General features: G+C 34.9%; 1 protein-coding gene across 2 annotated transcripts in view; it reads right to left on the bottom strand.

Moving 5' to 3' along the window:
• CCDC91 (coiled-coil domain containing 91) overlaps nt 1–22,116 on the bottom strand; it is a 114,595-nt gene that overhangs the window by 26,427 nt on the left and 66,052 nt on the right. For both annotated transcript variants that reach the window (XM_066549871.1, XM_066549872.1), the window contains exons 9-11: nt 13,357–13,449; nt 13,112–13,180; nt 11,264–11,440 (exon numbers count right to left, since the gene is read on the bottom strand). In XM_066549871.1, coding sequence (XP_066405968.1) covers nt 11,264–11,440; nt 13,112–13,180; nt 13,357–13,449 — 339 coding nt within the window. The remainder of the gene's footprint in view (nt 1–11,263; nt 11,441–13,111; nt 13,181–13,356; nt 13,450–22,116) is intronic.

Genomic DNA, 22,116 nt, shown 5'->3' with positions numbered 1-22,116 from the left:
TCTAATTATCAAAGCTTTGTGTAAACTTATACAAAAACTTGCCAAAATCGTTAATTTGCTTCCAAACTTTGGGAATTGCCAGGGACATTCTGTACACAGCAGTAAAGAGCAGCAAAAGATACCCAAACCCCACCCCCTAAATTAGCATTACTCTACATCAAATGCATTACAGCAGAGAAAGCCAAGAACCACTTCTTAAAACATCCCTCTATCACCTGCAGTATTTGGTTAAGGAAACAAATTTCTGGGCTAAAGTCACAAAACTGTCCCAAAACTGAAGTCCCAGCTTCCCAAGGCCACTCATGGAATAGGCAGTGACATTATTAATCTAAGTGTTCTGTTTCCATGATTCAGGAGAACAAAATGACAAGACTCAGCTTCCTTTAAATCCTGAAAATGCAACATTTTCAGAAAGCAAAAAAAGCACTCAGTAAAAGCAATCACATGATCTTAAATGATTTTTCAGGGAGATCAAGAGGAAGATGGAGAGTGCTTCAGAAATCAGAGAAAAATTGGCAATTCCTATATATTTGTTCTAGACATTCCAAATTGGAAGAAACAGAAGCACTAGTGGTGCACCTGAAGAATTACGCAGAAAATGGAAAAAAAACCTCAGTGGTTCAAACAGGAACACAACATGACTTCTAGTGTATTTATTCACATGCATGATTTATGATTTTTTTTTTAATTTTTAAATCAAAACTTTTAGAAAATCAAAGGTAAATATAAATGGATCCCTTATTACTCTTCACTGGTTAGACATAACACTGCACTACCCACAGATTTGTTTACAGGCTTGCTTGACTGCAGAGCAATACAGACATTTTATGATACATATTTACAACTTGGATTTGGGGGAGTGGGGAAGGTTGGCTGGAGGACAGGTGGACTTCTAAGGTTTTGGAAATACAAGATATTTGTGAAGTTGCATAATTCATCTGTATATTTCACAATCTGCTATTAGTGTACAAAATTAATAATTCACCAAATTGGATCAAACTAATTTTTTTTAAAGTCCTTTCAGTGGAAGTTATTCAACTGAAAAAGAAGGCTCTATTTCTTACCTTTAGTTGTTTGCTCTATTTCAGCCAAAATGGAATAGTTTCTGCAAAACTACACTTTTGCTATTTTTATAACAGAAAATGTCTAAAATCCCAAATTTAAAATGTGTAACTTTGTAGTCCCCACTGTTCTGGAATGCAGTACACATGAAAATCAGTTGTGAAAAGTGATTATGATTTTTTCTTTTTTAATTCAGTTTACCAGAGAAAAATCCCAAGAAAAAGGTTTCTTTCACTACAGAACTCTGGCAAGACTAACAGAAAAAGTAGCAGAAAATTACATATTACAGAAATATGCTGTCCTTATAATTATAGTCTCATGCCAGTTTAATTTGTCAAAAGGTCCCAAAATACTGTCTTGTGTTAGAATGAAAAAAAAAATCCCATAATCTATCCCATTAAACTCTTCAAAACAAATTACAGAATTGATAAAGTGCTATATCTTAATATCTAGAAAATTTTACACCCATAAAATACTTACAATCAATTGATGTTAAGTATCCTTAATACAATACTTGAAACACTACATAATCCAAAAAAGTATTTGGACTATAAAGTCCAAATAAAAACACAATTAAATTCTACAAGTCTATTAATAAAATGCAAGAAAACAGAAACCACTAGCAATACCCTTATGGAACACTAGTTCATTACACTGACATTAAAACAGTAAAAGTAAAATTGGAAAGAATTCTTTTTCATTTCCCCTGGAATTGGCACAAGTCCCCAGGGCTGTGGTTAAATCACCATCCCTGGAAGAATTTAAAAAATGTGTAGGTGTGGCACTTGGGGACATGAGTTAGTGGTGGCCTTGGCAGTGAGGTTAATAGAGGGACTCAATGATCTTAAGGGTCTTTTCCAACCTAAGTGATTCTGTGATTCATCCGCCACATTCTAGTTATCCAAATTAAGTGCTGATGTATCTTCCCAATTTATAAACAATTCTCTCAGTGTTTCAGACACTGATCACCTCCTGTTACCACCTTAAAGTCACCTCAACACTTACTGTCACCAGAGAGGTCCTGTGGCCACCAGACAGGCCAATCTCATGTGACTGCACAACAAGACTCCTGCTTTAGTGGGCTTCATCCCAACGTTTGGATTTACCAGACTGCTGGCAGCTGTCCACAACACTTTTGATTTGTTGGGGTTTTTCTGTGATTATTCACAGGATGAATCATACAGATCTGTTTTCTCTGAGATCCCAATAGCTGTTTCTCATCTGAGCTGAAATGTTACCCTGCTGACTGGATTCAAGAGAAATCAAACAGTTCCATAAAACACACAGCTTTTTGCACAGGTTATGTCTTAAAAAATATAACCCTACAACCTCTGACCATGCTCCTGAACTGGCTGATGTGGTTTGCACTGTCCCATGCCTGCAGTTCAAAATGGTCAAACTTAGAGTCCTGTGAAACAATGACACTCCAAAAGACAGCTTTGCTGTGATATCAATAAATGGAAAGAAAACTCTTTTATCCCTTTCACTCAGTTCAGAAGTCTTCAAAGAGCAAACACTGCACAACAGTTCCCTAGTCAACTCAGTAGTTTCCTTTTGATCTCATCATTTATATTAGTTTTTCCTTCTGTGACAAGAATCCTCACTTCTTTGATATGACCTTCCACTAAGTTCTCTCCTCTAGGTACTCAGTCACTGCCTGTCTTTGCGCTATTTCTGTCATTAGAGTAAATTATCAACTAATATAAAGGTATTTAAATTCAGCTATTACCTATTACTGTTGAACAAAGCCTTAGCAGCAGGTACATTCTCTCAGCATGTGTCTACCTTTCCCTCATCTCTTTGCTCTTTCCTCTAATGCTATATCTACCTTTAGATTCTAGCCTAACTTAGATTTTGGTTGCAAAGGTAAAAATTGTCCCTTATTTATTCTTTAACTAGAAAGGGTAGAGTGGTATCTGAGCCTCTTAGTGCTGTTTTAATAGACTCAAGAAAATGGAAAAACCCAGTTTCCTGTAAGAAGGTAAGGAAGAACACTCCATAAAATGGCACTTGAGGTGCAATTTCTCTCTCTCCTCCCTTTATTTTTTACATATTTGATCAGTGGCTGGAGTACCAAATTAGAGTCACAAAGTTGTCTTCGTTGCATGACTCACTGCACATGTGCTTGACATGACACCAGTTAGAAGATTAAGAATACCTAATCAAAAATAAAATACTGATATTCAAATACTCAATTGACAAATCACAGTCAACCCTGTATTAGAAATGACAACCACACAATCACAACATATAAATCTGTATGAAGACAGAAAGAAAAAGCAGTGTACTTGATACACCAGAGAACTCCAGACAGTATTTAAAAAATAAAACAAGCCATATGTTGCTTTGCAATTTTATAGGAAAATTCTTTTGTTTCCACACAAGGATCAGGTGGCAGCACTAAACTTTATCTAGGAAATGCAACCACAGACTGCAATGTTAGTGGTTTTTCAGAAAATAGTAACCCTCAAATTATAATGTCTGTGGTTACAAACTACTACAATCTACTTCTGAACTCAGACATGGTTAAGGTCTGTATGCTGTGAACTATTCCTTTTCCAGACTTTGCTAGCATATTAAAAATAAACTCATCTAATGGCAGGGATCTCTTTCCACTCAGCCCTACTGAGCTGTGTCCTTCCTCACACATTCAAGATTACACAGAATTTTCTTCTAATGTGTCTCTGCAAACACTGGCTATACTAAAGTTTCTGCAAGATGGTGGAAAAACAAAAATGTAAAACTGAAAATAGTGGTTTGCTGCATTCTTGAGAGAAATATAAGCACACACTCCCACTGGAAGCTGAACAATAAAGGCAAGAGGAAGAGGAAAAGAGGCCCTTTGAAGAGCAAGTTCCTCTCCAGCACATTGTGTGATACCATGTTATCAATTGACTATTCAGTTAGGAATTGGGAAATAGAGGAAAAAACACCAACAACTTCTTGTATGAGTCCACAAAATGCTGAACATAAAGAGCAGTGTTACCACAGTCCAGGCCTGCTACTGAAAAACCATTTTATCTTCCAAAAATTAGCACTGAACCAATCAAAATCCTATGGAGTCGTAAAAAGTTATTTCTGAAATTATATTTAAAAATATGCCACTTTGCTAAGTGCTTCAGAAACACAATAGAGGGAATATTTCAAATTCAGACTCCTCCACAGGACTCTGCAACCCTTGTAAAAGATGAAGAAAATAACAAGTGGACAAAGAGAGTTGATAAACGTAATAGTTTGTATTCTCTTAACTGATAATGCACACAAAGCTCTGTATATCATAAACACTAAACAAAGAGCTTTGAGGATAAAGAAATTAAACTTCAAGGAAGTTAAATTATCATTGCATCATGTTAAAATCCTCCCTAGTAAAAAAAAAAAAATCATAAAAGAAGGGCAAGCAATGCCAATATAGGTAAAAGTTGATCTTCTGGTAACAAACACTATAAACAGAGTGATTAAGAAACAGGAAAAAGAAACAACAGCAAACCTGAAACAGAGGCAAAAAGCAGTTTATAGCCTGTTTAACAGAGAAAGTGTGATGGAGTAAAGGGCTGGAAACTTGCAACAGTAATTATAGCAGTATTTACAAAGGAGAGGAAAAAATGCATTAATAAAAATAAAGGAAAAGTGGGAGCTTTGAATATTGAATCTTGTTTGAAGATCGTATCTTTCTTTTTAGATATGATATTTTATTTCTTACAGATAAGATGCCAAATACATGTTGTAAACAAAAAAATTATATTTACAATTAGATCTGAAACAAAACCATGATTCAGTTCAGAGCAACAAGCAACAGGGTTGTTCTTGAAGATGCAAAAATTATTTTGGAAGTGGGAAAGGAAAAAAGAAAGACTAAGAAACCTTAGAGTGATAGTGGTGCATTTATAAAGAGACATCACAGAGATTTATCAGGGTTTTCATTGTGTACAGAAATAGCTCACAAAGGGGCCATGGAGGAAAAAGTCAGTTAGGCTTCCAAATTTGATATGAACAAGAGGCAATCTTGCACAGAACAAATTTATTGGACAATGAAAAGACAAGACAGATGTATAATCCCCATATATTTCCTCTTTTCCCCTTATAATGTCCACCAAAAAATTCCTTCAATACCTACTCATGTGATGCATGAGAAAAAGTGAATTGTTTTTTTACAGATTACAGGGCTAAGAAAAAGCCATTCAATAGCTAATAAATCTGACTGAAAGCTACAGTGGGAAATAACCTTTTAGAAAACCTTTTTTCCTTCTTAGTCCTTACAACTTTTTCAAATGCAGGCCAGTGGGGAAAAATATTTAGACAAACAGTAATTTTCAACAAGAATTTAACAGCTATTTTAGCACTTGTAGAAAAGAAATAAAAGCCACATCCTTGGGAACAAAGGCAACAGCTCCATGTTTTTATTTACATATCTTTTGTTCCCTTACACATCACTGGGTATGGAAATCCTTGAGAATTTCAATACCAAATTCCTTCAGGCTTGCCAAACTACCAGCAAAAGCACTCCCTCAAGTCGATGAGAACCAAAAAAGTTTTGATAATATAGAAGGTTTTATCTAAGCAATGGCATATGCTGATATTCATAAATCCACGGAAATTCATTAAAAACCATATAAATAATAAAAAATTCTTTTTCAACTATCTAGATGTTTGCCAGTAAAATTGCATTAATGCTTTCTAAGACCATAGATTACAAATTTATTACTCTGCAAAGAACACCACAACATGAACCTTCAGAAATGTGAACATACTCAATTGTCTTTAATTCTTAAAGACTTACTCAGCAAAGACCACTGAAAAGTTCCTTTTTTTCTTTTATTTTTTGGTAAGTGTTTCAGTTAGCTTCTCTTGCAAAAATATTTTTTCTTTGTATATCTCAGTATATCTCAGTTGTGGCTTGGCTGAATGAGACACCACAGCCTCAGTTTTCCTGAAATACTTTCCCATTGGTAAGATAATTTTGCCTTACTGCTTTTCCTCATGTCCAAGAGGAAGTAGAGTTTATGTTAGTTCTTTTAATAAATTAAAGGTTTTTTTTTTTTTCTTTTCTTTCCTAAATATTTTCAGCTTTCAGAACACTTGAGCACTTGATTCTCTAATGGATCTGCTGTGTGGATTATGGCAGAGATGAACTCAGGCTCTTTTTCCCTGGAGAATTAGGGTAAACTACACTAGAATATATACAGTATTTTAAATTTAAGCCTTCAGGAAATGACAAAGGTGATTCTTTGTTTCAAATTCCTTAGCAGAATTATTTATTTCAAGCTATGAGATGGATTTAAATTTCCAGGGCTCATCCTGCAGCTGCTGGCTTTCCTTTTACTTTTAATGAATTTATTTTAAAACAAAAATAGTGGTGCATAAATTCTCTTCGGTTTCTTTTGTCAATTCTCTTCCACACCACCATGGATTTCACCTCCTTTGTGTAGCTGATTATTTGGCTCTGTAAAATGATAACAACTGCCATGCAGAGAGCTCTGTGCATTATAGCTATGGGAGCTACTCTTCCTTCCCCACTAATTATAAATTTCATACAGCAGCCTTTATTCAGAATTGTATGGATATCACCATCCTATATCCCCAAAGAATTTTTTGACTTTTGACTCAGTTTTTTTCAATGAGTAAAAATAAGTATAAAGAAGGATAGAGAGAATTGTCCATTGTTTTTTTTTCAGTTTAGAGTTGTACCCCAGGAGCTCCACTGCAATTTTGGATTCTGGGGTAGAAAGCTTCTCCCTCAGCCAAACAACCTCTTACATTTTCTCCATACCTAGAGGAAGACCACTTTTATTTAAATAGGTGTTCTAGAAAAAAAAAATTCTAGTGGAGGAATTTCACCACTCTCAACACTGACAACTACCAGACATTAAACTCCCCTTGCAGGGAAGATGCCACTGTAAAAAACACCAGGAAAAATAGAAAAGAAAATACTGGAGACATGCCAAGCTACATCTAGTCTGTTAAACAGATGAGTTCCCAATCTATGATGAGTTTTCAATGCGTTGAAAGAGGATCACGAGGTCCTGTGCAAATGAATAATATCTTTAATCAAAAGACTACTAGATCTTTTCTAGGAGAGCTTGTTCTTCCTGATTTAAAATGCAAGTCTGCTCTTCCCCCAAACTGAGAATGCTCTTCTAAAGTAAAAAAAAATAACAAACAACCAAAAAACCACAAAAAACTCTTATAAAAGAATGAAGCACCTGAAAAACACAATTATAAAATCTGAAGATGCTGCCAGTCTCAACCAAAATGGAAGTCATCTGGACTTTTACTACTTCACAACCTCAAAAGCATGCTCTAAAAACATTTTTCCATTTCCTTAGTGATGTAAAATATCTTATTTATCCCTTTATAGTTGTAAGGCTTCAAAAAATAATACCTTTAAGTACAAATACCATGTCTCTAAGTAAAGACCCCAAGTCACTGGAACAGTCAAAGCTTTCATGAAAAGTTTTCATTAAAAAAAACCCAAAACAATATTCGTGTTACTGTAATCCTTGAATTTCTTAAAGACAAAGCAAAGAAGGTGGTATGTCAAGGTTGCTCCATCAAGTTGAACTATTAACTCAGTATGTTTTAGTTCCTACTTTCACTGTAAGTTTATCTTTACCTGGCTGTTTCATATTTGGTAACAAAATATTTGATATTAAATGTGATTTATTTATTAAACTGTCCCTAAATCTCCCCATTTTTCTCTGGCAATGTTAAATTAGTATAATAAATTTTAAATTGAAGTAGTATTTCCTTATCTGCAGACTTGACAACAATTGGACTGAGGATAAACATCTTTTTTAGGACAAAGGTTTGTCAAGCATGAATTTCTCACAAGTAGAAGGCATCTGCATAAACCGTCCAGATTTGGATCCCCTCTGGGTCTCCTTCCTGGCCACTCTGGAACAACATCCCCAAAAAAGTCTAAAACAATACCTGGATCATCCCTGCAAAGGAAACACTCATCTTTTCTTCTTTTAAACAAAATTTAAGTGATGAAGGAAAATTTCACTGCCTAATTCAGCACAAGTGTGATCTTCAAACCTTTATTGTTCTTCTGCTAAAACTGCCTAACCAATGAAGTGTAAACAACCCATACTTTAATGGTTTTTCCATTTGCTTTCTTATATATAGTCATATAACTTCTAATGCATGTGTTTAAAAACTGGTGGAAAAAAACAACATATTTTATTTTAATAAAGAAAATGAATGGATGGCAAATTACTCTTTTAAACCAACAAATCAAAACTCCTAATCATGTTTCTCTGGTCTAGAGGGTAAAGGAGAAGTCAACAAATTCATTCCACTTTTACATGGAAATTTATTTTGCCTCACCTTCATAACCTAAATGTTTTACAGATACACAGTGGTGCTACAGTGTTTAAAATACATCTTTTCTAAACCATGCAGATGAAAATGCTCTTTCCTCTATGGATTTGCATCTTGAAGAAAATAATAACATTTTCAATGTTTTTGAATTTTTCCAATTATTATTCCTAGAGTTACTTGTGGCACTTTGACTGTAAGCCATTCTTCCTCACCTATTTGCAGAAGACCAGACTGACCCTTTGTGATCTTCCAATTTCACAGATTTAATGCATCAGTGAAGGAAAACTCCTTCCCTTTAATACTATGCTGATTTTCTTTTTTAGTTCACATCAATGAAACAAATATCTTTAAAATAATTTACAGCAAAATAAGATTTTATTCTAGGATTTTTTATATTTCATTGTCTAAAATGTTAGACTCTTGTGTTTGCATTTTGGCCTCTACAGAGCTGACTTAATATATTGCCTAAACAATAACTACAAGAGAGTCAAGACTGAAGTTATAGCTTTTGTAAGACAAATCTTACAGAAAATAAAACACAAATAAAAAACAAGTCTGCGTGGAAGGCTCTACACAGAAAAAATTACTGCCCACACACTAAGTGCCTTGTAGGCCCAAGTGTTTTTCATTGTCAAACCAAAGCTGTATCTGACACCACATATAAGTTATCATTTGGCACATTAGCTCTGCAGGACTTCTTTTGCTGACAGAAAATTTCTGTACTTTGTGTATGCTTATAATGACAACGGCCTAAAGGACATATGCAAGTTCTTGGCATAGGAAGAAGGGAAAATTTCTCCAAGAAACCAATTTCTCCATGAAAATCCATCCTCCCCAGGGAATTTGCACTCATTAATTAGAGAATAAAGAGTGTAACTTCATCTATACCATAGATATATGTGATAGAACTTTGGAAATCTCAAGAAAAATCTGCATTTTTCCTTAATTAAAAATAGATCAGGTGTTTGAAAAATGAACCAGACATGAAGGTGAAATAATCATGTTATAACCAGGTAAGAGAGATTATTCCTGTTACAATTAAAGTTGTCAGAGCTGTTTGGTATTAAAATAAGTGCAATTAACTAATGATACTACTAAAGGATATTTACAACAGAATTAATCTCAAGGGCCTCCAACACCTCAGTGCTGCTCACCATCACAACAAATACATCACTAGGTACTTCCACACTAGGAATTATTTAATCAAAAAGAAGTTTGAGTGGAAAAACCTGTCCCTTGGAGAGGCCTGAATTGCTTCCTCAGGGAAATGCAGACACAGCAGCAGATTTAGGGCTTTATCAAAGAATTTATGCATCCAAATAAAACTCTTCTAATGTCATCCTGTCTTGTGACAACTTCAAAGGCAAGATCAACCATGAGAGAGTCTGCAGCACCCTGTAGAGTGAAGGCAAACCTGCCTCAAGCCACTGGCCCAGCTCAGCCCACAGCTCTCCCACGCCCAGGACACCCAGTGCCCCCAAATCCAGGAACACAGAACCCTGGCTGAACTCCAGCACCCAGCCACAAGAATCTTCCACCCAAATCCGCAGCATCCATCAAAACCCTTCCCAAACTTCGTTACCATTGTCCTCCTCCTCCTCCCAATCTCTTCATGTTCCACAAGCTACTGTTAATTCAATTTCTTTTAATACCAAGCATTGCTGTCTTTACTCCAGTAAATGAACTCTTTACCACTCTCCTTTCCAGGGACAGACTCTACACCACTGGCACCAGTTCTCCTTCTGGATAGTCTGAATGATTTGTTTCTAACTAAAGCCCAAGCAATTGTTCTCAGCTTGAATTCAGCTTTGAACTCAGCTGTTAATCCTTCTGTTCTGAAGAAGAGTTTGACTGCCTGAAGGCCCGCTGGAAGTCTTGAAAAGTGACGTTTCACCATTTGATACTTTACATTTGAAAGAAGTAAAGAAGATATAAAAAATAAAATCATTCTATTTACATTAGGAATTCAGGCAATGCAGAGTATGATAATGGCATAGCATCAAAACTTTTTTTTGTAGCTGATTAGGCATATTAATTTTGTTACTAATTTTGTTCAACTCTGGAAAGGGAAATGATGTCTGTTTCCAAAGAGTACTTTTATTTTACTTCAAATTCTTACTTTTTTTTTTCTTATGCAGCACATAAAAAAAAATACAGCAATATCAAATTACAACACACCAATGAAATATATACTCCTTAAATTTCTGAAGACTATAACATTCAAATATGCCACCAAGAAATCAGTGAAGTCACAGGCTGTCCCTCCAAATATTTCCAGCATCACAGACCACAAAATGCAACTTTTAGAAGAGCAATTTACTTGCAACTTCAACACTTTTAATTTGAATTTGTAGAAATACTAAAGGCACTGTTGGGAATGTCTCTCTCAATTTGTGTTAAGTGACATACATTTTTTGTTATAGAAGCACCTCTCCAATGATTGGAAACATTTCTGGTCATTACTGGTTTATGTTTCCCGTTTTTATAACTCCCTCTTTATTTTGTACCTGTTCTATAAGGAAGAAATGTAACATCTTTAGTCTCCCACAGGTATGGAAGTCATCTGAACCGTTTACAGCATAAATGCCACTCTCTGATCTGCTCATCCTGGGCTCCTTTGAAGTCAGAGGAACAAAACCAGGCATGGTTTATATCTAAATATATGTAATATATGTACCTTTAAAGGTCACAGGAGCTCTGTTCTGTATGTGCCAGCCTCTCCATACACACAGCCTAGGTGAAGATAAACTGCTTGCTGTGCATTGCAAATATCAACTAAGTGACAGATGTCACAGGAAAATCTACAACAACAACAGAAGACATACAAAAGTAAAACCAAAACCACACAAACCAGGTGCTTGGAAGGGTAAAACATACTAACCTGATTCTGCTTTCTTTGCTCTTGCATGGCTTCTGAAACAGCCTGGGCAATCTTCTCTTTATGACTATCACGTTCTGCTTCCCACAGTTTTCTTTCTTCTGCATGAATCTTCTCCATATTTCTCCTCTCCTCCTCTACTGCTTTCAGAACAGCTTCCTGCACTACCTCTTTTTCAGCCTTTGAAACAGACCAGGCACAATTAGATGAGCAACACATCCAACCTGAATGACTCATATTTATCACCTTCACAAGATATGGGATGTGAATATTTCCACTTCTGAACTATGAGGTTCAATTTATCTTAGAGTGCTACCAAGCAGGTATTACCTCTTGGCAATGACTTATGTAGTTACAGAAAGCAAAAAGGAAGTTACAGGAAGGCTCTTAAATTCCACCTACTGAAAACACAGGCATTCATAACTACTTTGCTTAATTAAAAAAAAAAAAAAAAAAGCAGCAAAACCCGTGCTAGAGTAGGCACATCATGGGCTTCTCTTGATATCCCCATGAAAGAGATATTCCTGCTCTTATCTGCAAATATCTGAAGAGCAAAAACTGTCTGAGTCTTTTCTGTAGAAAATAAGCCAATATACATTTGTTAAAACAAATGTCTTCCCTTCCAAAGCTCCTTAGACATGCTACAAGAAGTACTGTTTTATTCCTCTTATTATTTATTATTATTTTATTAATTTTTTATTTATTATTTTATACTGTTTTCTCCCCAATCATTATATTCAACCATTATCTGAAATAACTGAGAATTTGAAGCCAACAGCTCCACACATATGTAGCCACATTAATATATTTATCAGCAAGACAACCTCTGCATAATATCTACAAATAAAAAATGACAAACTGAAGTTCAAAATAAGCAAACATGGGCTAAGCAAACTTAATCACAAATCCCTCAGCTTAAAAATACTGTATTCATCAGATACCTACACTTCTAACTAAAGCTGTTTCTTACCATTCACTAAGACTTGATTTTCTACTTAGATATTAAAAATACAATAATTAAATTAGGATGTTTTATTATACACACATTTTCCTGTAGATATCAATCACATAAGAAATGTTTGTGCTACTACTGAGTGCTATTCAGTGAGGTGCTCAGCCAGTGTTCATATATTACACAAGAAGGACATACAGAAAATTATAATATAGCCTGATTCCAGGTAATACACACCACTAGCTTCCCCAGATCATTACATGCAACTGAACTTTTGTACTGGATTCTACACCAGTATTAGAAATTAATTCCAGGTTAAAATTTACAAAATTGTTCTCCTAACACCAATGCACTTAATAGTGAAATAGGCAGGAGAAATCATATTTAAAAACTGAATAGTTACTTTTAGCCAAACATCAGTTTATATAAAATAATTCAAAACCTGTTAAACTGTCTCTGTTTGTATATGATTTTAATAATAGTTCTCTCCTCTGATGATGGCCATACTCAATGAAAGTTAAATAAGACATGATTGTTTTTTTAAGTTCATCAGTTGACCCTGAGACCTAGTTCTTCAAATCAAGATGCACTGATGTCAAAGGACCACAAGAACAAATATTAGGTAACAGCAGTAACTGAACTGCAATTTTGTGACTTCTTGTTATCTTGTTATAAGCAATTCAGAGGTTATTGTCCAAGAGAAGGCTGTTAATCTCTGCATCAAGGCATGTGATATAGCAGATATGTTCATCTTCAGTAGAATCAGCTTCTTCTAAGCACAGATGAGAACTCAGATCTTGATAAATATAGTTATGACACAAAAGTGAGTGTCTGAGCTTGGCATTTCTAATGACACACATGGAATCCACACGGCATGACCACTAATTGATGAGAGATACCTTTGCAGCAGCTGCCAGTGCCTCCTTGCTTCTCTGTCTTTCTTCATCCAAACACTTGTCCAGCACTTCCTGCAAATGTTATGAAAAATTAAACGGCAATAGACAATAAAGGAGTGGCTGAAAATAATTTCAAACAGTCAAAGTGCTTAAGAAAACTTCCTCCTCCTGTCAGTGACTGTGACAGGATCATTCCCAATAAACTCCATGATGCTGGAGTCTTATTTTTTGGTAAACAAAAGCAGTACCTTGTGCCTTTGCGACTGCTGCATCATAGCTTCTTCTATTTTCTCTGACAACACCTCTTTTTCTGCTTCCAAAATGTCAAGAAGTCGCTGGTGCTAAAGGGAGAAAACTTTCATATTTTACTAACCATGGCCAGTGAGTAAAACAGACAAAAATAATTCATCCAAGACACTTAGACTTGTCAGTTACTCACAAAATTACTTCAAATGTAGATTTAGTTAAATTACATTCACAGCACTCCTTTAAGTGATTTCATGTCATGGAAAAATTCCAATAATAAGAAATATTTCATTTCCTGAATAATTAATATTTCCTTTCAGTCTAAAAAGTATTGTGAAAGAAGTTGAAAAATTAATCACTACATAAAAACAACACTTACACAATTGATAAAGATGGCCTAAGCAGCACCACACTTCATTTCACTTAAACAGTTGCAGAATTTAAATTAGTCTTGCACTACCTCAGTTGTATGTACAGAGAGTAGAAGGCAAATGTATTTCTTTCAACCATTTGTGATATCAAACCCTGGAGAGCCAGGAAACGTGAACAAATGAGAATTCTGCTTTTTTGTCAATTTTTTGTCATCCTAAACATTTTTTTCAGGAAGAAAATGAACTCTGAAGTGACCACATATTCTATATGCAGACATAGAACTATTGATAATCACATCAATTTTTTTTCTCTGTATCAAGTAAAGAATTTGCAGGACGTGGGTTTTGTCTCTAAGAGCTAAGCGGTTTCCCAAAACCAAAAAATTACTGCTGGAAGGTATTGATGCTGCATTTTTGTCATCATATAATAGCTAGCAAGTCATTACAATTTTTAACAAGTTATTCAAGAGATGATCTATTATAACCTGAAAGTACAGCCTCAATGCAATAACATTTTACAAGATCACCAAGAGGAAAGTTACAGTAGAGTTTTTTATTAGTGTAAGTGCATATAGCAAACATAATTTTTTTACACATACAGTTAAGCAGGCAAATCCCTCCCTTCTTTCTAAGAAACAGGAATTTCTGTTTCACAAATTTTATTATGTTTTAATTTCAAGTATCTCGAATGGCAGCTAGAAATACATTACCAAACTGCAATACTATGTTCTGAAAAATATTTTTTCATTTGAAGAATAGAAAACTTTTAAACTGCTTTATGAAGCAAAACACCTATCTGCCCTTCCAGGATAAACACGTAAAGAGGCATTTCCTTGTGAATTTACTTAAAATAGGTCTGAATGTGGTAGACATATTCTAATGGAAAACACCTGTGGAAGGAGTAGCAAAATTCACATCATGTTTATACTTAATGATGTGTAACTCACTTTTCTTGTGTTTTCAGACATCAGCTTTAACTATCAGGACACTTACAGAAATTACATTTTCCCAGTAACGCAAGGATGAAACAATAAATGGATTTTATTAGTTAAATGCTCTCCATGACTCTTCACTTGACTAACTGCACAGGTTACAAATATGTTATTTCACAATGACACAATATAAAACAAAAATATGCAAATATTTTTGCAGACATATGCACAAATCCAAGCTCACTAATCATGCCAAGCAAAACACTGAATCTTTATTTTGCTTGTTGAGAAGCAGCACAGGAGATTCTAAGGAGAGTTCCTCAGAGAAAACCACCTCTATCTTGAAAACACCTGCAATAAAATTTGCAATAAAAGTCAGTTTGTTCAGTGAGATGAGACTTTCTAGCTTACACCTGGCAGGCAGAGAATTCCAGCTTGACTCTGGCCATCTGATTTCCAGGTTTTATATGAAGACTGTCCATCAGATTTCTGGGTTACCTGTATCACATTTCAAGCTGCCACAACAGGCCAGCTACCAGATGTATTTCACACCATTCTCAGTGGGACCAAAATTTTCAGCTTCTAAACTCCAGAAGAGTTTTAAAATTTTATTTTCCATGTATGTATGAAAAGGCATTCAAGCCCACCCTGGAAGCTCAGAAATGCAGATATTTGCATTAATACAATATAGAACATGTACACATGGCCAGTGGAGAAAATCAATGTCAGTCCCCCCTGATGGTGAAACAGTATGATGACCAGAGTGCTTCACATAATCTAAACCTCCATGCAGAGTTAAAGTTAATTTCTCATTAACCTGTCAGGAACCTGCGATTCTGCAATTTTTTTCAGGATAAATACAAATATCACAGATATCACAATCAAAACTCTAACTCTAGAAAAGTTGCCTAGTAAGTCAACAATTCCAAAACCCTGAAGGCTGCTGTGACTGAAGTGTGATTACTTTGATTAAGCTAGGCTCTCCTATTTCCTTGGTGGACTAGAAAATCTATATGGTATTGCATTTGGAGTTTTATGGAATTCACAGAAACTCAGCAAGAACTTCATGAAGAATTGCATCTGTTTATAAAAACGTGTTAGTTCATATTTTACAAGATACCAGAGGCAAGTATTTTTAAAGGGAATTTAGAATGCTTTCTAAATGTCCTTACAAATAAAAACCCTAAATACAAACCCTATTAGCTTTCAAAATAGAAGCTAATAACTTCTGTCATAATTCAATACAACTTATTTTATAAAATACAACTTACAAAATAGTATCATTACTTCTCATGGAAATACAGAATTTATAATTTCAATACTGTAAGTCTCTTGTGAATAGCTAGGTATGTCCTTTCCTGTTGTAATATAAATGCTTATTCATGTGGAATAATCCTCCCATAGATGATTACTTTCATATCTGATCTTCCAAAAGATAATTTATCATCACAAACATTGCAACAGCTGTCCATTAAACCCAGTAAAGCAAATTCTCTTGTATTAGTCCCAGAGAAATACCTTGGAGAACTGTTTATTTGGCTTCAGAATCTATATTGGGTCACTCTTGTTTTTCAGAGAGAGACATATCTTAAGCTATTGCATTACATAAATTATATGGAAAAAAAAAGGAAATGGAAATGGAAAAAACAGAATAAAATATTATGTGAACTGCTTCTCCCTCAAACAGATCTTAAGTCCAGAAAACTCATATGAAATAATTTGTATGGGTACCACATGAAAGCTTCCATTCTGCATATAATTAATATGCAATTTAATTACTAATAAAGAATGTCTTGGTTTTCTCCACACACTATGCCCCACAAGCAGTGTTAGTCCTCATAGAGAGGCATGGAATGTCCTGGAAATATGTGCTTATTAAAATGATGTGGAATTATTGGTGGTATTATTAATCCATTTTCTAGACAAGAATGTACCCAAATGCATTCTGAATTCCTTATTTCATAAGCACAGATCTTTCAAAGGCATATTCAGGGGTCTTGGTTATGCCTATCACTTGAGCAGGAAATCTTGGAATCTATGGATAGTAAAGGCTTCTGTCAACAAAAAAGTTTTAGTTCTTTCTGTATAATGACAGTGCTCAGACAGACTTTGGAAAAAAAAAAAAAAAAAGAAGAAGTAGTAATTCAAAGAAAGTTATTAACAATTACATCAAAAGAATTCCAAGCTGTTAGTTTCAATGGCTCTGCATCACAAGCTATTCTAAGCCTTTTGGAACTATTCTTTAGTCTGGGCAGCTAGGTTGGTATTTCAGATTTTAAAATAATCCCTACACCCTTTTAAGTAGAAATTATTATAGAGAAGCATTTGGTACATTGAATTTCTAGACATGCAGAATGACTTTAGAGTCTGGTACCAAATACTCCCAGTGAACTTTACATACAATCAGTGCTTCCTCAGTTGGTCCTTCAGACAAATTTATTAAAGAGAGTTGAAGGTTAAAAACAAACAGAAGGTATGAGTTTCACTTCAGCACTTCCACATCTGAGAGCTTTCAAGTGTCCTTGTATTTTTAGTTAACAGGAGATTACAAGAAGTTTTATGTTCATTTATTTGGCTTGTAGATTTTTGTTCTGCTATGGTAAAGGCCTCTGAACAATAGACCACTGCAGAATTAAAGATCTCTTGAGTTAAATGGCTACAGCTAAGCAGCTTTATCTCCCAAACCCTCCCTTTCTCACCAGGAATTAAAGCCAGACAAAGGGTGGGAGTTGAATGAATCTCATTCAGCATTTGCAGTTTCCACAGGTAAGAGTTATCAACATGTTCCTCTCTCTCTCTCAAACAGTATTAAAGGAATAATGGAAGAGTTTTGAGACTTCAGGTACCACTCTGAGCTATATATACCCTGAACTCTAATTCCCAAGCAATGGAGAGGGCACTTTCTCCTGGTAATTGTACCTGTCAAGAACACACTGCCCATGCTTCAAACAGTAAACGGAATAAAAGCTTTCAAGGCAGAGTGATCTGTCTCCTCTAAGTAGGATATAATGAGTTCATCAGACCTAACAGTCCTGTGAAAAGTAACTAAGTGTCTCCCAGGTTTCCTGTAAAAGTTAGGATGGTGATTTACAAAGGAAGCCTTAAATTTGGAAAAAAAGCAATTAACCCCCGCAAAGGCCCATGAAGTTTTTAAACAGAAGTTGAGGTGATGGTTTCTTGTAATAATCAACAACCTCAGAAGCAGAAAAAAGGTAAAAAACCAATCTAACATGTTGGAACTTTGAATCCAATTATCCAACTGTTAATAAACAAATATACCTTAGTGAGTTTCTGGAATGATGAGTAAAGATAGTAACTTACAAAAAGTGATGGCTACAGAACTGGAAATATGGTGCATGAATCGGTGAGGGACAAAAATAAAATGTCAGTGAAAGCTGCCCTTTGTAGCACCAGGGAAGTTTTCACCCAGTGTAAGTTTCCTAGGCTGCACATTCACACTGTGTGTGTTACCTATAAGGCACAGCAGAGAGTTGAACACAACATAGAGACATCCAGAGAGAGCTAAAGGAACTTTATCTTAGGTACAACAAATACTGCAGCTCTTCAATCTATCACTTTACCTGGTTTCCATAGCCCAGCACTCTCACTTCTTTCCAACAAAGCCATAATTTACCTTCTTTTATTCCTTAGACAGTGAGTTTAGGGTTAAGAGTGCAAAATTCTGAGTTGTAGAAATTCTGAAGAGCAAATTGTCTTATGACATGATGGCCCAGTAAAACATAGGAAAGAGATTTCAAAAAAAAATAGAAGAAAACCCCCAAACTTTTCTAAGACGTTGTATTCCACAATGGAGAGAAATACTAGAATTTCTACCCTACCCTCTGGAAAGTAGCATGAGAGGGTCAAGAAGAGTCTTGTGAAAATCAGCTTAAAACAAAAGGCATTCAAAAATAGGTTAAAATGTTTTCCTCCCTGCAAGAAGTTCTCTAGGCAATGGTTCCAAATGAAAATCTTTTGATGTAGATTCAAATATAAATACAGAGGTCCTGTGGTTTTTTCTTGATTCCTGTAAAAAAGAAATCAAAAAAATCTTTCTTTTTTTCCTGGAATGTGAGTCAGAGAAGACATTGTAAACAGATTTAATCACAATAGCAACTAGTCCATCTTTTTTATTATTTTTATATATTAAATTTATTTCTGAAGAATCCTGAAATTTTTCTTCCAGGTAAGCATAATTTGAAGGATTACATAGAAGATATTGCACTAACTTATGGGGTGAATTAAATAAGGCATGAGATGAGCTCCTTTTCAGCTAAAATGATGCATTAAAGCTATCAATAACTAATTATAACTTAGTACAGTTATAATTCCTTGCATATTCCTATTAATCCTAAACTTCAAATTTAAAGTAAAAAGAAAAAATTTGGTGTCTTGCATGAACTGGAATGCTTTTTTAAAAAAATAGCTTCTTTCTGAGTCCTGTACTGCTTCATTTAAAATTAAATGTGTTCAGGATTTAATCCATAAAGAAAAATGTATTTTTTTGCTATAGTAATGGACATCCAATTTATGTTTCTTCAGATTGGTTCCTTCTCAAAATTGACTAAATCATCATGCAAGGATCACCAAATTTGGTACGGATTAGTTAATTTTGTCAGCTGCTATTCATAGTTTATGTAAAAGTAGCCAGTTATATAATAATCCACAAATAAAACAGCAAAGAACATCACAGAACAACCAAAGTCAATATGACTATCCTAAAACTAAACAGGAAAGAGTCCTTGCATCGATTGGTGTATCACTACAACAAGTTATTGGTGCTTCCCTCTTCCACAGATTTAAGGAAACAATTGTCATACACTAAAGAAATGATACTTAGAAACTTATTTTAATGCCTTCATTACCAACACCAGTATGAGACATTCATATGTCTAATTCACCCTCAGTGAAAGATCAGTTTTCCTCTTAACGAGTATCTACTGATTTTTTTAATCTAATGAAGCTGCATTGTAGTTAATTGTTTAATAGAGAAAAACAAAATAATGTCATCTGCAATACTGCAGGGGCTTTTTTGTACCTTCATAATATATGGACCATCCTCCTCCCTCAAGACTTGGGGAAAATTATCTTCAGGAATATTTAGTAAATGTTCCAGCACTTCATTCACCAGCATGGAAAATAAAACACTGAATGAGGCTTTTCAAGAATTCAACACTTCAAATCTGTTCACCTATTTTAAAAGAAACCTTAACTCACTAAGTTCTACTTTTATTTTTGTCTCCCATGAAGGGATCTAACAGTAGGAAGAAATAACACAGGTCATGGGAAACATTATTATCTATGTGAGAGGAAGGTGATGTAACAAAAACACATCATGACTTTGTAATGTTATCGAAATATTCCCATTTCTACACCCTATTCAAAATATTATCCTGAGGGAAAAAGGCAACCTTATTAAAATACTAGTAACTGTTTTTTGGTCCTTTAAACAAGGCTGTCTACATTTAATAGCATTTTCTTTTATACTGCACCTTTTCTTCAGCACTGCTAAGCTCTGCCTAAGTCAAATGACAAGGACTGGTAATTGTAAGTGGTTTCTTACCCTGTCCTCACTATCTGTGGCATCTCAAGTGTTTGGCAGTGCAAGGTGGAAAATCTGTCTGCAGAATTCCAACATCTGGTACATATTTCCACTTCCTCAAATTATAACTTATTACTGCATGGTTGAACTGCATCTTTTTTGCCAGTTTGAGGTCCAAGTGTCTACTAAAGCAGCAGAGCTTTTCCAAGAGACAGCTCAGGAAACAGCAAAACATTATTATGTGAGAAAAGCTAAAACAATGTAAATATAAAGAAAAAGTCTAATAGAGGTAATAAAATAACTGAGATGGGTTTCTACTCAGGGTTCCACTCAGCAGCATACAGTGAGTGCACAAACTCTATCATTTGAGCCACATCTGAGGATGAAATTAGGTTTAAAACATTTTGCTGCATAAGTACTTCATAGTTTTTATAAATAACGTAGGAAGATATATAAAGACATCTAATAATGAAAATACTTTTCTTGGAAAGTGTACATAGTAATAGAGATCATTAAAAACCCAACACACTTCAAGCTCCTGGGGATACAGAGATAAGCAACTTATCAAAAATGTGACAATAATAAAAAAGTATCAATGACCTCTTCTATTTTTTGATCTAATTCATTTCCCATATGAGCTCTCCACAAATTGCTCCATTTATCAGGAAGAAATAAAGGAAATGAACTCCTTAAACATGACCAATGTAAACAGTGAAATATTCAATAATGAAAGACAGCAAAACAGAAAAAAAACAAATTTTTTGTTCAACTACAGCTGACAGAAAAATAACTGAGGAGAAAAATCATTCTGTATTGCTTGGCTGTTCAGGGTTTCAACAAGAGTTGAGGGTGTAAATTCCTAACAATTAGTGAATGTTTGAAGATAACAAGTTATATAAACAAAAGAGAGAAAGGGAAAAAAATCACTCTAAAGAGCTGCTTTCAAGTGCCACTTGACAAATTCAAGGAAGCAAATGTAATTTCCAAATAAGATTTTTGGTGGGGACAATAAAAGTATCCTGGATGACTTAACAGTGCAAAGGGACTGCAAAATCGACCTCCAGCTAGCATGTGAGAGTGGGTATATTGAAATTGGGTTAGTAAACTCTGGTAAGGGTTTATATTAAAAAAAACCAACTACCAAACAGTTCTGCCTGTCACCAGGTTTTTTCATGGAAGGACAGAATCTCAGAATGGGTCAAGCTGGAAGGGAGCACAGTGGGCCATCTGGTCCCACTTCCCTTCTCAAGCAGGATAAATCCTGAAAAAATTTCAGAATTAGGAAAAAAAAGCAAGGAAACAAATAAAAAGCCATCCCAGCATAGGAAAAGCTGATTCTTGCTCTTTTCATTTTGATTCTTTCTATATACATGGAAATCAAGTATTACCAAGGAGGTATCAGGAATTCAGAAATACATTTCTGAAACTTGCCACAGCATATTAATCAATCCTTGTTTTTTGCTCCTTTAAGTTCTGAGAAAGTGTAACTTCACTCTTGGCAAAAGAGCAGCAGACCTGAAAACACACAACTAGATGAATTATGTGAAGGTGAATTACATGAAAATGTAACAGGAAGGATTGATTGGAAGTACTTGGTTTCGAAGGGAATGAATAAACAAATATTTCTACAGCAGCAAATGACAAGATTTCTGGGAATTGAGAGGAAATGCTCAAAGAAGGGGACATGGTAAATACTCTAAATAATTTCCAAACCTATCATAGTTGGAATTATTGAACTAGAAAGGTTATGCCCACCGCAGCGTTAGTATTTTCAGTCTGCAAGTCTTTAGCATTACTACTCTCACTGCAAAAATTTGGCCAATGACTCCTAAAAATGCAAATATTCACAAGACTCTCAGAATTTGGTTTGCATATGGCCCCTTCAAGATCATGCATTAAAAAATTTCACAATTACTA

The sequence above is a fragment of the Molothrus aeneus genome, chromosome 5 (genome assembly GCF_037042795.1).
Source record: "Molothrus aeneus isolate 106 chromosome 5, BPBGC_Maene_1.0, whole genome shotgun sequence".
Classification (NCBI taxonomy): Eukaryota; Metazoa; Chordata; class Aves; order Passeriformes; family Icteridae; genus Molothrus; species Molothrus aeneus.
The sequence above is the reverse complement of the archived record's forward strand: the minus strand, read 5'-3'. Positions and strand labels throughout refer to the sequence as shown.